At 41.8% G+C, this 16,315-nt stretch overlaps 1 protein-coding gene across 8 annotated transcripts in view; it reads left to right on the top strand.

Moving 5' to 3' along the window:
• GTF2IRD1 (GTF2I repeat domain containing 1) overlaps positions 1–16,315 on the top strand; it is a 112,057-nt gene that overhangs the window by 92,588 nt on the left and 3,154 nt on the right. For 5 of the 8 annotated variants that reach the window (XM_075852875.1, XM_075852876.1, XM_075852874.1 and 2 more), the window contains 11 exons: positions 1,397–1,462; positions 1,832–2,015; positions 3,093–3,151; positions 9,081–9,146; positions 10,918–11,001; positions 11,366–11,549; positions 11,776–11,804; positions 12,501–12,578; positions 12,677–12,869; positions 14,570–14,610; positions 15,106–15,254. In XM_075852875.1, coding sequence (XP_075708990.1) covers positions 1,397–1,462; positions 1,832–2,015; positions 3,093–3,151; positions 9,081–9,146; positions 10,918–11,001; positions 11,366–11,549; positions 11,776–11,804; positions 12,501–12,578; positions 12,677–12,869; positions 14,570–14,610; positions 15,106–15,254 — 1,133 coding nt within the window. The remainder of the gene's footprint in view (positions 1–1,396; positions 1,463–1,831; positions 2,016–3,092; positions 3,152–9,080; positions 9,147–10,917; positions 11,002–11,365; positions 11,550–11,775; positions 11,805–12,500; positions 12,579–12,676; positions 12,870–14,569; positions 14,611–15,105; positions 15,255–16,315) is intronic. The other 3 variants (XM_075852877.1, XM_075852879.1, XM_075852872.1) reach the window with 1 other exon arrangement.

Here is a 16,315-nt window from a genome sequence, read left to right as displayed (position 1 = left end):
ATGCCCTCATATTTCTTCCCGACACAGTATAATGCCTACATTTGTACTTCCAACACAGTATAATGCCCCCATATAGCCTGCTCAAAATAAATAACTAGCCTCGTTCCCATGATGAATGTAGGAGTGCTCTCCAATCTGTGAGGTGTATGGAAGAGCGCAGGCAGGTGTGATGACATCACTTCATCGTGCCTGTCTGCACCAAGCTGCTCACGGCAGGCATCACAGGGTCAATAGGGGAGCAGGGAGCTAATGGCTCCCTGTGCCACCATTGTATTAAACTCTCAGGACGCAGAAACTGTTGAAACTGGGACATGCCACCGGGCTCCCAAGACTTTGGACATCGTTCAAAATCGAGGACTGTCCTGCTGGATCCAGGACCGTTGCGAGGCATAGTAATTATATATTTTTGATAAAGGTCCTCTGTTTTGGTCATAAGCGAGTTCTATTTCCCCCATCGTAAGGAGAATATCTGTCACTACTGCCACTGTACCCATGAGATCAGAGACAGGAGCACGGCTGTTACACACAGCTATAGTCCTGCCGCAACTACTGGGATCTGAGATAACTCAGATCCGGGCAGTTTAACCCCTTAGATGCCGCCGTCATTAGCGACCGTGGCATCTAAGGTGCTTGACAGATGGATGGGTTTCACTTTGCCAGTGTGTGCCTAACATCAAAAACTGCCAGAGGTAGTGAGACATTGCCGGGCAATAATGCTTTGGAATACTAACTATTCCAAAGCATTATACAAAATCAAAGAATAGCTGCCTCGAGTCCCACTTGGGACAAAAAAAAAAAAGTAAAATGAAGTTTACGTTTAATAAAAATTAAAAAAAAGCACCCCCCAAAAAAATACATTGAACCCTTTTTTTTTAAATACTAAAAAATTATTTTTTTTTAAATGGGTCACTGTAGAAAAACCCTACAATCTTCTCAGATCCTCCTGCTTTATAACATGCTGCCTATAAATCAGATGACATGTTCAACATGACGGGTTTCCTTTAAAGCGGTCCATACACTATTCCTGGCTGTTTATGTTGTACAATCAATGTGTCAAAACTCTGGTTTTGTATAGGAGATAACTAGTGCCCTCAACCGTCATAATCACAAAACCTATCCCAAATTTCCATCAAAAGAAGGATGCTCACTGTTCATGTGATATGATGAGATCATGTAGGGTTTTCGATGACCTTGAGGTAGGGCAGATATCTGACAGCTTGCCAGTTTCTATTAATTATTGTGCATTCTTCAACCTGTGAAAATACATGCTCTTTATAGATATTTTTCTCTAACGTATCCTCTGGTTACGGTTCTAAATTTTACAAATTAAGCAAACAAGGTGGATAATGAATAAATTGTGTTATAAAAATATATATTTTTTTTTTTATGCATCAAGAAGGTATTGGAGATATTATTCCACAACTAAGAAAACGAGTGGAAAATTTATTTAATAAAAAATATGGTAAGTAATATTCTCATTTCAAGTCTACAATTGACATCATTGCAAGAAGCTTTTCCAACCCCTTTGGATAATCCCTTGTGGGATACCCAGTGCTTACAATCCTTAGAACTACTTCTTAACTCCCTCATTCTTTGCTTGGCTTAATAATCAAATTGAGTGGTACAATTGGTACTTCTATGGCTAGTTTAAAGCAATAATATTGGTTTGAAATTAAAAGTAGGAATGTCCTCCGTGTCAGAATGTGGTTAAACTTCTCTGAAAATGTGTACATGTGGAGAAAGTGACAAATTAGAAGTCAACTTTTCATATATCTATATTTTCTGCATACACATGTAATTTAACACTGTCACTTATTTATTTTTTGAACAGCAAAAGCAATTGGTGCTTCACACCCTGTTAAAGTACCTTATTCTAAATTCCTGATGTACCCAGAAGAACTGTACGTTGTGGGCCTACCTGATGGGGTCTCATTTCGGCGCCCCAACTGTTTTGGAATTACGAAGCTCAGAAAGATATTGGAAAGTAGCAATACCGTTCAGTTTGTTATAAAAAGGTAATGCTGAAATTGAACCAGAAGTGCTATATATATACATCATATCTTATATTTGAACATTGAACACAATGACGACAGTCAAAGATTTTTCACAATGGTTGTTCCATTTTTAAATTTTTACAATTCTATGGCTAGGATTCATGTTAGAAATGGTCACCATTACTAGTGTAATATATCATCATATTTAGTAATTATAAATCACCACAATACTCAAAAGGGCAAACTTGTGATTCATACAGAACCATAAATATGTACCAAAGCTGAATTAATCCTTAAGGCCCCATGCACACGACCGTGCCCGCAATCACGGCCCCCGATTGCGGGCACGGCCGGCCGCCGACTGACAGCCGCATTTTCGGGCCATGCTCCCATACAAAGTATGGGAGCACGGCCCGCAAAATGCAAAAGAACGGACATGTTCCATAATTTCCGGAACATTTCCACGGCACGGACACCCTTCCGTAGTGCTACGGAAAGGTGTCAGTGTTCAATGAAAGTGAATGGCTCCGTTTTTGCGGACCGCAATAACGGAGGTTTTTTACGGTCGTGTGCATGGGGCCTTAAAGAGTGGTCTCATCAGTACAATACCTTTCATAAATGCAGGCGATCTATTGATCGCAACACATCCACCAGCTAAAGGCCCTGGTGTTTTTTTTTATGGTGTTTACACATTTCCGCTGACGTGACCATGTATTACATGGTCACATTAAGGGACATGTAATACATAGTCACACAAAGTCCTCCAGGGTAGGAGAGACACTTTTTTCAATGTATAGGAGATAAATTCCCTAGTGTACAATTAAATGTAGAACTCCCTGTCTACACACTGTGCTAGAAATGAGACAATGAGTTTCCACTCTGGCTAATAGAGGAGGTCCTAAGTTGGGGACACCTTCTCTATGTCATCCATATGCCAGAATGGGAGATGTATAAAGCATTTGTCATGATGCGGCAACCCATATTTTTTTGCACATAGATAAAAAATTGCCTGCAGTCCTAGGTAAAACCTGATCATAAACTTTTAATCATTGAACAATGCACGTATTAATATAAAACTATATATTTTTAATTTTGTAGGCCAGAATTGATTTCCGAAGGACTTAAGGAGATCATGAACGACACTACTGGTCCTATAGGTATGTCTAGTTCTATAGTATTTCTGCTTACAAAATATATATATATATATATATATATATATATATATATATATATATATATATACACACACACACATACACACGCACACACATACACACTGTATATATATTTATGGATCTGCTTCAGTGTAAAGCATAGCACATATGACTTTTGCAAACTATCACTATAATGTACAAATTATATTTGTCTAAGGGAAAAAGTATAATATTACTTAAAATGTAAGTAACTTTTAAAAAACTTTTGACATGCCATAATGACATGTCAGAAGTTTTGATCGGTGGAGGACTGAGTAATGAGAACCCCAGCAATCGGTAAAACCAAGCGCTCAGGTGAGCGCTGTGCTGCTTAGTTTCTGATCGGCTTACCTCTGAGCACAATAGACAGTCTATGAGTCCGTACACCGCTCACTCGACTTTGAGGAAAGTTGATCAGAAACTAAGCGGCACAGCGCTTATGTTATGCCCGCAGGACTTTCTTCATGTTGGCGTCTCCCTCCACAGAGACGCCGACACACACGGCTGCAGCGCTCTCATGTGTCCCGCGCACCTTTCTAAAGTTTCCCAACCAACCCAGTGACACCCTGTACTTTAAAAAGGGCTCCGCCCTTCCTCTCCTTGCCTGAGCGTTGTTAGTCTTCCTGGGTTAGTCTATGCAAATGGTCCCTTAATTGTATCCTGCTCCCAGTTTTCCCGTCTCCTGCTTCCCGTATCCTGTTGTGTTTCATTCCTGTTCCCAAGCCTATTGTTGGAGTCGTGTGTGCCTCATCTGCCACGTCTTGTATCATATGCTACGCCAAGCATCACCTGTGCCACGTGTCTGCTTCTCCAAGCATCTGCCTGAACATCCTCCCAGGTATTCTTGTCCGAGTGACTGTTATTTACTATTGTTTGCCTAGCTACTTCTCCGCTACAGTGTAGCGGTCTAGTAGGTCCACATACCCCACAGCCGTGACAGTACGCTCAGGCCATGGACCCCGATGGTCAGCCCAAGACCACGACGGCATTCCAAGCGATGCAAGCGGAAATTAAAAACTTTCGGTCACGGCAGGTTCAGCTCCTACAGGCAGTGAACTCCATCGCACATAGATTGGATTCTCCTGCTACAATCACCACGGTACCTTCTCCTGTCAGTGCTGACTCCAGAACTTCCTTTCCGCTACCACCTCGCTACGACGGGAAAGTGAAGACCTGCAGAGGATTTATTAAGACCACGGTTGGAGAATATACAATCCAGTTCCGCACCCTAGCAGCAGAACTGACCTGGAACAATGAGGCCTTAGTTGCGACTTCCTGGCAAGGACGGTCTTGGCAAATAAAGGATGAGCTTGCCGCCCATGACCTTCCATCCACTTTGGAGTCCCTCATTTTGTTAGCAACCCGGATCCACATGAGAATACAGGAACAGGTCCAGGAGGTTCGTCGAGACAAAAACTACCCTAAACTGGCACCAAAGTTTCAGTGACCCCTGCTACCCTCTACTGTTGTTCCACCTGAGGAACTCTTGCAAGTGGACCAACTCAAATTGTCAGTTCAGGAAAAACAGCATAGACACACGTCTGGACTGTGTGTGTATTTCAGCCTCGGGGGCCATTTTGTGCATCAATGTCCTCAGAAGCTGGGACACTCCAGCGCCTAAGGTTGGTTGGAGAGACAGCCCTAGGTGGAACAACGCCGGTAGCCAAATCCTCTCCAAAACTGTCCATTGCTGTGACCATTGTTTGTTGTGAAAAAACGCATAATGTCTCTGCCTACCAGGATTCTGGATCCGCGGCCAACTTCATTCAACAGGATCTCTAGTAGATCGTCTCCAATTGCCCACGATTCCTCTAGAGAGACCCCTGGCTGTTGCCTCGGTGAATGGGCAACCTCCGCCCCATCCTATATTGTTCAGGACTAAAAACCGCTGAGACTTCAAGTCGGAATCCTCCATGCGGGACAAATTGTCTTTTTTGTTTTGCTTAAAGCGGTCACTGCTATTTTGCTGGGCCTGCCATGGCTTAATTTACATGCTCCGGTTCTCGACTGGAACTCCGGAGAGGTCCTCCAATGTTGCTCTAAGTGTCTTCAAGGCTGCCTGCCATGGGTTTGTCCTATCCAGCCTTCTCTGCCTCAGTCACTCCCTGGACTACCTTTACATTATGCTGGCTTCATGGACATCTTCAGCAAAAAGGAAGCGGAGGTTCTTCCTTCTCACCGATCCTACGATTGCCAAATAGAACTGCTTCCAGATGCCTCACCTCCTCGTGGACAGGTATATCCTCTCTCCTTGCAAGTGACCCAGGCTGTCGGCTTATGTCAAGGAGAACCTTGAGATGGGGTTCATTTGGAAGTCTACTTCTCGGGCCGGAGCCGGGTTCTTTTTCGTAAAGAAAAAAAGACTGATCTCTTCGACTCTGTATCGATTACTGCGGTCTTAACCAGATCTCGGTCAAGAACAATTATCCCTTGCAGCACTCGGAGCTCTGACCACATACGTGGAACTAAGATTTTTACTAAGCTGGACTTACGTGGGGCTTACAACCTGGTCCGAATTAGTTAGGGTGACGAGTGGAAGACTGCATTCAACACCCAAGACAGACACTACAAGTATCTTGTGATGCCCTTTGGTCTGTGTAATGCTCCAGCAGTATTCCAGGAATTTGTGAATGACATCTTCTGGGATCTCCTCTATGTCTGCGTGGTGGTGTATTTAGAAGACATCCTGATCTACTCACCAGATCCTACAACGCATTGGAAACATGTTCGTCAAGTCCTGTTGCGGCTAAGAGAGAATAGTCTATATTCTATACTGGAGAAATGCCTACTTGAGAAAAATTCTTTGCCTTTCCTGGGCTACATTGTCCGATCGAGGTCTCAAAACGGATCCAGAGAAGGTGAAGTCCATCTTAGAGTGGCCACGTCCTCAGGGCCATCGGGCCATACAGCGATTTCTGGGATTCGCAAGTTTCTACTGGCAGTTTATCCCAAACTTCTCGTCGCTGACTGCTCCTATCTCTGCCCTTACTAAGAAGGGTGTGAATGCTAAAGTGTGGACCCAGAGGCAGCATTTAACAGCCTCAAGAGTGCCTTCCCTTCAGCCTCGATTCTCCATCATCCGGACATATCCCAGCAGTTCTCTTCGGAGGTTGACGCTTCCACTGTTGGTGCAGGTGCACTTCAGTTCCAGAGAAACTCCAAGGGTAAGGCAGTGGTGTGTGTCTACTACGAGACTTTTTTTTCCCCGCTGAGCGCAATTACTCCATTGAGGATCGGGAGTTACTGGCCATCAAATTAGCCTTGGAGGAATGGAGACATTTTCTGGAGGGCACCATACAACCTATCTCCATTCTGCTCAACAGTTAAATCCTCGTCAAGCCAGGTGGTCGCTGCTCTTCGCCCAGTTCTTACTCTACTTCCATCCCATTGACAAGAATGCGAGGGCCGATGCTGTGTCTCGGTCGTTTGAGTCAGAAGACTCTGAATACACAAAATTCAGATGACAAGGCAGCACATCCAAAATAAATAGGAATTTAATCACCCACAAATGCGACGTTTCAGTCCAACAGGACCTTTTTTCAAGTATGTGACATGGTCACATTTGTGGCTGATTAAATTCCTATTTATTTTGGATGTGCTGCCTTGTCGTCTGAATTTTGTGGTTTCTATCTTTGGGACCTAGGATCAGGTTCCTTTAAGGCTTGCACCCATTACATTACATTTTGTATCTCCGGTGCTGTGATTACTCTTTTTCCCAGAAGACTCTGAATAGACCCCTCAATATATTATAGACCCTGCCATTGTAGTTTCCGTCAATCCTCTGAAAATCAGAGACGTTCCTCCTGGGAAGACCTTCGTCCATCTTGCAGATAGGCGAAAGATTCTCCGCTGGGGACACCGTTCCCAACTGGCCAGGTACTCTGGCGTCCGTAAAACTTGGGACCTAATTGCACGCCAATACTGGTGGCCCACACTGCCTAAAGATAGTGTTTTTTGTCTCTTTCACTGTCTGTGCCTCTAATATAGCTGCTCATTCCAGACATGCTGGCCTGCTCCAACCCCGACCAGTGCCGATGCTTCCTGGCAGCATATTGCAATTTACTTTATTACAGACCTTCCTCCTTTGGCTGGATGCACTACTGTCTGGGTGGTGGACCTTTTTTCTAAGATGGCACATTTCATCCCACTAACTGGTCTTCCCTCTGCTACTCATCTGGCTAACATCTTCATACAACATATCTTTCATCTGCATGGCTTGCCTCTCCATATAGTGTCCGATTGGAGGTTTCAATTCACTTAAAAATTCTGGAGAGCCCACTGTAAACTCCTTGATGTAAAATTGGAGTTTTCCCTCTGTCTATGATCCTCAGTCTAACGGCCAAGTCGAGAGAAATAGCCAAATATTGGAGAATTACCTTCGTCACTTAATTTTTGTTCAGCATGACAACTGTGTGCAGCTTCTTCCTTGGGCTGATAACCACACAAGTGAATCTACTGCCTCTACTCCATTCTTCATCGTTTACAGCCAACATCCATGGCGTCCCTCCTCCAGTTCCTGCTACATCTCCGGTACCTGCAGCTAAAACTGCGTTTGGGGACTTTCTTCACATCTGGCAGGTCATCTATCCTACAGGCGGTCAACCGCATGAAGAGGAATGCTGATAGGCGAAGAGAACCTCCTCAGTTTCCCCCTGGAACCAAAGTCTGGTTATCGTCTAAAAACATCTGCTTACAAATTTGCTCCCAGGTTCCTCGGACCTTTGGAAAGTCCTGCAACAAATAAACGCTGTGTCCTATAAGCTTCGGCTACCTCCTACCCTCAACTCATTTCATGTATCCCTTCCAAAAACCTGTGGTTCTTAACTGCTACAGTAAGTCTCCTCATTATGCAGTTGCTCCCAGCGGTTCTTCTGACATCTTTGAGGTGAAAGGGATTCTGGACTACACAAGGGTAGCAGGAAAGACATTCTATCTGGTGGACTGAAAAGGGTTTGGTACTGAGGAGAAGTCCTGGGAGCCGGAGGGGAACATCAATGCCCCAGCGTTCATCCAAAAGTTCTTCTTTCGCTCTGCACCTAAGAAGAGGGGGCGTAAGGGGGGTACTGTTATGCCCGCGGTCGCTGACCGCCGGCACGTCCCACTTGCCTGTTGCCGTGATTGCATCTTCAAGTTGGTGTCTCCGCCCTCAGAAAAGCCGACACACGGCTGCAGCGCTCTCCTGTATCCCACGCACCTGTCTAAAGTTTCCCAACCAACCCAGTGACACCCTGGACTTTAAAAAGGGCTCTGCCCTTCCTCTCTCTACCTGAGCGTTGTTAGTCTTCCTGTGTTCGTCTATGCAAATGGTCCCTTAATTGTATCCTGTTCCCAGTGTTCATGTTTCCTGCTTCCGTATCCTGTTGTGTTTCATTCCTGTTCCTAAGCCTATTGTTGGAGTCGTGTGTGCCTCATCTGCCACATCTGGTATTATCTTCTACTTCTTGTATCTGCCACGCTAAGAATCACCTGTGCCACGTGTCTGCTACTCCAAACATCTGCCTGAACATCCTCCCGGGTACTCTTGTCCGAGTGACTGTTATTAAATAATTATTTGACTAGCTGCTTCTCCCCTACGGCGTAGCAGTTTAGTGGGTCCACATACCCCACAGCCGTGACCGCTTACTTTAGTGCTTCTGCCGCTTTGTTTTAGCGGTCGGTGGGGGTCTCAGTGCTCGGACCCCCACTGATTAAAACTTCTGACATGTCACGATGATCTGTCAACATTTTTTTAAAGTTTTGTTACCCTTTAAATTACCCCTTGCATAATCTAGTTATCAATCCAGTTGGTAAACCTCAAAATGTGTTTGATGGCATGTTGGAGGGTCTGGTTCTATCATCTGCCATGCAGTTTGTGAATTTGGAGTTAAAGTTAATTTCTGATCCACATTTTTAGGAGTCAGTGAGAATGATTGTCATGATCCCACATTGGATGAAACCTCCACGACACCTAGTTTTCAAGGTAAATGTCCTTTTTATTCATAAACACATAAGAACATGTATTTGTTTATTTCTATACACGCACTGTACTAATATAGGAGGTTTGTTCATAGACGTGGGCTTTTCCATGAAGACTGGAACTATCCTAATTTAAATCTGGAGCAAAGTCCTGAAGTTTGGAGTCTTCAAGTGATGAAAGCAGCATAGAATGTGAACTGTTAGAATTGAGAAAAATAAACCAATTTATTAATATTAATTTGTGGACATACACTGTAACATGTTGAGAAGTCCAGTTATTGTTGGCTCGTAAGCATTATTAAAAATACATCGATTTACACAGTAAATGTTTTCACGGATTTCTCAGAACAAGGAATGTATAATAATCGTCCACAAACATTGGACTAGATACAAGCAGAAGAAGAACAATGCAGTTCGCAACGGGAACATCATACATTGTAATAGTATCAGTTACACATTTCTCAAAGTATAGAATACATTTAGAGTAACTACATTGCATAAGAGGTAGCAACTTGCAATTAAGGAGCTTCAAGAATCTGAAACAAAAAAAAGATACAAGAAGGGAAAAGAGAAAGTAGAAAAAAGGGAAAGAGGGAAGGGGCAGGGGGAAGAGGGTGATCCAAGTACCTGGTGTGCCCAACGAGGTGGAGATATGTAAAATAAGAATCATGAGGCCATATGGGACTTCCACGGGAGAGTCTGACAGGATACTACTCAAGTGGTCATTAACATAATCCACGTCAGTTTGGATTCCACAAGGGGAAATGGAATAGTGGGAGTTTTCCAAGCTCTTGCTATTGTTATCTTAGCTGCCAAAAGTATATATTGTACAAGCTTGCATGTATATTTAGGAACTGATAAGATAGGACAATTTAAGACAGCAGTAGCCATATCAAGAGACAGGGATATCCCAGTGAGAGAGCGGATGAATATTTGGATTTCCAACCAGAATTTGGTCACAGTTGGGCATTCCCACCATGTATGGACTAATGAACCCATCTGCCCACATTGCCAAAAGCAAGTTGGATCACTAGACTGAAACATGCATGATAGTCTTAAGTGGGACCATATACCAACGTAGAAGGACTTTGTACCCCGCCTCAATCAAAGTTGTGTTAATAGAAAGTTTAGTATATGCCATCTCCCTCCACTGTGACACCTCCAGCTCTTTTCCCATCTCCTCCTCCCATTTCAACATATAGGGCAATTTTTCATTCGGGGTGTCCAGTTCAGCGTACAAACAAGATATTCTACCTAACGTAGAACAGGTCCAACATAGCCTTTCCAGGTGCATCATAGTAGAAATATCTTCATGATTGGATTTTACACTGTAAATTTTGCCCAAATATCAAATCAACCACTAGAGTTTAAAAGATCATACAATAACCAGATTACTTGTGGCTTGTAAAATAAGTTTTTTTTCCATACAAATGAAATGATACTCTGTAGAGTGCTAAATTAATATGATGTAGTCCGCAAATGACCACAGTCTAGAAATTTCATACACTGTCACTGGAGTATAGCTCAGAAAAGTTATAAATTAATTTAATCTAGAGTTCAAGAGCAATATTTTTTATGATCTATTTACAAAACAGCTAAATTGCACTATAGCTTGTCTGCTTCGAAATTTGGATTTGATGCCTTTTATCAACTGAGTGTTTATGGACAGCACACACGATGTTTGCAAACTCCTTGTAATGACTTTGAATTTTCAATTTATTTTTCCAAAACCATTTTGACTAAAAAGTAATCACTATATTGCATTTTTATTCTAGAAAATTATGATGCCAGACTTTCCAGAATAGATATTGCCAATACTCTAAGAGAACAAGTTCAAGATCTGTTTAATAAAAAATATGGTAAGTACATGTAAGTTCTGCTATACACACATATACAAACAAATTAGTATGCATTATATAAGAGGTCTCCCTGTTTTGTGAAGTTTTACAATTTTTGACTGTAGATCTTAGATTCCCCCCGTGGATCTAACATGTCTTTTCATTGAGAACTATTCATTGTTAACCAGAATAAACAATAAAAATGACTAGAAATGTCAGTTTCTGTTAGCACTGCCTTAAAATGTAGATATACTAACTAGAAATAATATGGTATGAATTATCCAAAATTTGAGTCATGCTGAACTACAAAACAATTGTTGAGTTGTGTTTTATTGTAAAAACCCTTTATTTCACATATATAAAAGATGTATATGATGTGTTCTAGGTGAAGCCTTGGGAATAAAGTACCCAGTTCAAGTACCATATAAGCGCATTAAGTGTAACCCTGGCTCTGTAATAATAGAAGGCCTACCTCCCGGAGTTCCGTTTAGAAAACCCTGTACCTTTGGATCACAGAACCTAGAAAGGATATTGGCAGTGGCAGATAAAATCAGGTTCACGGTTACAAGGTGAGTGCATGAATGTACAGTTAAAGGTTTGCTTTCCAAACAAATAAAAAAATATTAAACGGTTACAAATCTGGTTCTTCATATTTAGATTATTTACTATCTAGACAACCAGATAGATATCAGTACTAATGTTTATTAGGTTTATCAAGTATACATCAATAATGCACGACTAAAAAAAAAACTAGCTCCAATAAAACATTGAGTAATATTTTTATTTATGTTCTAGGCCATTTCAGGGACTTATTCCAAGACCTGGTAAGATATAAATTTTTGTAATTGTATTCATTATATTACTGTCGTTTGTAATGTGAGCTTATAATGGAAATAGCAAGGGTCAATGCTCTATTCAGCATATAGGGAGTTTGAAGATAATAATGGGAGACGGCGCTCCTCCAAGATCTGTGCTGTTCTGTGTCGAAAGTCGGCTGCCACCCACTGCGTTCCCTGGGAGGAAGAATCCTCCTTACAGGAATCAAATTGGTATGAAGGGTAGAAAGAAAAAGTGCAGTATTTATGGTATCGGCGGAATAGACCGGGAAATCCCGGTGTAAAGGCATTGTTTCACATATTTTAAATATGTGAAACAATGCCTTTGCATCGGTCTTTCCCATTATATAACTAAGCACTATACACGTGTAAACATGTACAACTAACCTGATGAAGGGACCGATACGGTCCAGAAACACGTCGTCCACTGAATAAGGAAAAAATTCCTTCTAAAGAAAAAAAACTCTCTCTCATCATCATTATTCTTACCTGCCTGGCGCCGGTACTGTAAATACTGCACTTTTTCTTTCTACCCTTCGTATTAATGCTCTATTCAATCACAGGAGTTCATAAACACCTAAAGACTAGATTTTTATGAGCAGATGGCCCCCGCATTACCGATATGTTAATATGTAGTATGCTACCATGTGTAGAAAACTCATGTATTATATATTATTCCTTCAGATGATGAAGATGCCAACCGACTGGGAGAAAAAGTAATTCTTCGGGAACAAGTAAAGGAGTTCTTCAATGAAAAATATGGTTAGTCTCTAAGATTGCTTATGTAATCTAATTTATGTACTACATTCTTTTCTGCTATTTACAATGGCTTTGACAGCAATGACCTTTGCTTGTTGCAGGTGAGGCTCTAGGGTTGGGCCGTCCTGTGTTGGTACCCTACAAGTTAATCAGGGATAATCCTGATTCTATTGAAGTCACTGGTCTGCCAAATGACATACCGTTCAGGAACCCAAATACTTATGACATAACACGGCTGGAAAAAATCATAAAAGCACGGGAAAATATTCATATGGTGATAATAAACCAATTGCAGTAAGTACCATGTATAGGGTAAAAAGGGTAAGGTCTTTTTTAGTTTGTTTTAATTAAACTGATTTTAATCAATAGTCACAGCTTTAATACATTTACTATTTAAACTGATCAAACTAGTGAGTAATTTGCGCACTTGACCATTCCCAAGGAAAATGTTTAAAAGGTAACTAAGTGTTCAAACTTCTGACTTGTCAGAAGTTTTGATTGATGGTGGTCCGAGCACTGAGACCCCCACCAATAGGTAAAACGAAGCGGCAGAAGTGCTCATGTGATCGCTGAGCCACTTAATTTCTGTTCAGCTTTTTCCGGTAAGCCGATGTAGCGGAGTACGGGCTCATAGACTTTCCTTAGAGTCCGTACTCCGTTACATTGATTTCCGGAAAAAGCCGAACAGAAACAAAAGCGGCTGAGCACTCAAACGAGCACTTCTGTCGATTAGTTTTAGCGCCTAATTCCCATAGTCAATGGGAGTCCTGATTACGTACCGAAAGCACACACACAAACACGTCAAAAACGGCTGTAGTTTAAAAAGAGCTAGGGTTTTTGACACGTTTACATCTTTTTTTGCGCCATGTAAACTAGGGTTGCACGATGCATCTAAACTTCGATACTGTTTTGATTCCGTGCACCCTCAAACGGTTCAATGCGGTTAATTCATGTATTTCGATACTAAGCTGTGCGGCCGCAGCTTAGCATTGTAACACATGAATGTTGCTAAGAGTGGGGCTGCGGCTGTGTAATAAAGCCATTGCCCCGCTCCTGAGTCCTGACAAGTGTGGGCGCGGTCAGCATGATGTGACGCAACCAGCGCTGCACTAATGACTGCCGGCACCATCTGTCTAATATTGTGTAAATCCCCCCTTGTGCCACCCAAACAGCTCTTTATTTGGTATCGAAAGTGAGGGATTCAACAAGCAAATGTAATATCAGATTTTATTTACGACGCACTTCGAGGCAGGCCCTGCCTCTTTATCAGGTAAAATAAAAATACTATATATTCCCCTTGCAAAGGTGGAATATATAGCCAAGAAAAAGGATTAAAAAAAAGGTTAAAAAAAAGCACCAAGTGAAAAAGATGAGTCATGTAGAGGTGTCATAAGATGAGGTTAAAGGTTAAGAGGATTAAGAGGTAATTAGAGTCTGGTAAAGCAGACTGTCGGGTAAGAACAAGTGTAAAAGAATACAGGATAGCGTGGGAAGGTAGGTGACACAAGTAATTCACAAATCGCAACAGCATTCCAATGTTAATAAAAAATCTATGCTAATATTTTTATTATTGTTGGGACAAGGGAGGATTTACACAATATTAGACAGATGGTTTTATTGTTATAGCTGAACATAAACTGTGGACTACTGTGACATTTTGGTAAAGGTGTTGTAAAGTAGTTTCATACCAAACATGTCTCCAATTACCCAAGTTAATTGTGGTGTCCAGATCTATGGTAATTAAGCAAACATTGTTAAATCAGGTTACCATTTAATCATCCGTTTACAAGGTGGAATTGTGGAGTTCTTTTCAGAAGTCCATTTAAAAAAATAAATAAATTCATAACTGTAGAAATGAACATGATGATTTGACAACATCACCGGCCATTTGCTGCCTGCTAAGAGATGTTTCTTCCATATTGACATCTTGTAGATAGAGTTTTTTTTTGTGATGTAATGGAAAAGTAATACTTTTAATTTTTATTTTTCAACAGACCATTTTCAGAGATATGTATCGAGCCGCCATCACAATTACGTAAGTGCCTGCTATATGTAATCTATTTTCTAGGATTATTTACCACAGACATTCTTTGATCCTATTTGTCTGGGTTTTAAAAGTTGTGGTTAGCTGTCAAATAGTAGGCGTACTGAGTAGTGAGTGGATTGTCCCAAAGGGTTGAAGAGCCATAGTTTATGAAGACAAATTTGTATTGTGAACTTCCCGGGTCAGTAGAAGAAAATGAGATCTTAATGGGAGTCATTTACCGATATGACATAAGGGCTACAGCCAGAGAAGACCTGTGGTAGTTTAGAAACATGGGATTGTCATCATGATCTTTTCCACCCAATGGTTTAGATTGTGCAATTTGAATTTCACTGCTAGTGAGATGCTGAACACTTCATAACACCATTCACTGCTTCTTTGCGATTATATTATTATATTATACGGTTTAGTAGCCTTTAACACAATTTACTTTGACGTTTTATGTAATTCCATTATCCCATATATTGTTGTTTTTTTTTTGTGCAGACAAAGACAGCCTTGCTCCCAAGCGAAAAAGGAAGAGAATTTCAGAAGGAAACTCTGTGTCCTCAACATCATCTAACTCTTCATCATCTTCATCTTCTTCCTCTTCTAATGTAGAACCCAACTCATCATCACATCCAATGTCACTAGTGGTAAGTATGTGTTGCTTACTGCATTATCAATTGAGTGTGAAAGATACTGAAACTCTATAGCAAACGGTTTCCAACAGTTGGGCCTCCGTCGCAGATCCAGCCAAGATTACAGGGCAGCATGCTGCGCTATGGTCTCCGGTTAAATCACGGATACCCCGACGGAACCCATTAAAGTCAATGGGCTCAGTCGGCCACCGTCAGTGTCCGTTGTGCAACGGAACCGTTGCTTCTGTTATTCCATTGTTCTGCTCCTCTTACGGAGCAGAACAACAGAACACACCGACGCATGTGTGAACATAGCCTAAGGCTTCTTTCACATCTGCTTCAGGGTCCCGTTCTGACGTTCCATCGGAGCTTCCCGTTAGAACGGGACTCTGGCTGAAACAAACGGAAATCGTAGGTTTCTGTTTGCATCACCATTGATTTCAATGGTGACGGATCCGGTGCCAATAGTTTCCGTTTGTCTCCGTTGTGCAAGGGTTCCATCAATACCGTAGTCGACTACGCTATTCATTCCGTCAAAAAGAATGAACACTTGCACAACGGAGACAAACGGAAACCATTAGCACCGGATTCATCACCATTGAGATCACCTATTAATGGTTTCCGTTTGTTTCAGTCAGGGCTCCATTCTGACGAAAAACTCAGACGGAACATCAGAATAGAGCCCTGACGCAGATGTGAACGAAGCCTTAGGGTATGTTCACACGCAGTGTTTTCAGTCATATTTCGGGGCGTTTACGCCTCGAAAAACGCCTGAAAAAACGGAAGCTCAACACCTACAAACATCTGCCCATTGAGATCATTGGGAAAAACAGCATTTAGTTCAAACCGGGCGTCTTTTTACACCGCGGTTTTAAAAAAAGGAGCGTAAAAAGACACTCCGTAAAAACAAGTAGCATGTCACTTCTTGAGGCGTTTTTTGGAGCTGATTTTCCATTGAACACTATGAAAAACTCCTCAAAAGAAGCCTGAAAAGAAGCCTGAAAAGAAGCTCCAAATTACTCGTTTTTTGACGAGTTTTTTGACGCGGAAACCGCACGGCAAAACACGTCAAAAAC

Source organism: Rhinoderma darwinii, chromosome 2, assembly GCF_050947455.1.
Source record: "Rhinoderma darwinii isolate aRhiDar2 chromosome 2, aRhiDar2.hap1, whole genome shotgun sequence".
Taxonomy (NCBI): domain Eukaryota; kingdom Metazoa; phylum Chordata; class Amphibia; order Anura; family Rhinodermatidae; genus Rhinoderma; species Rhinoderma darwinii.
This window is presented reverse-complemented; position numbering and strand designations above follow the sequence as displayed.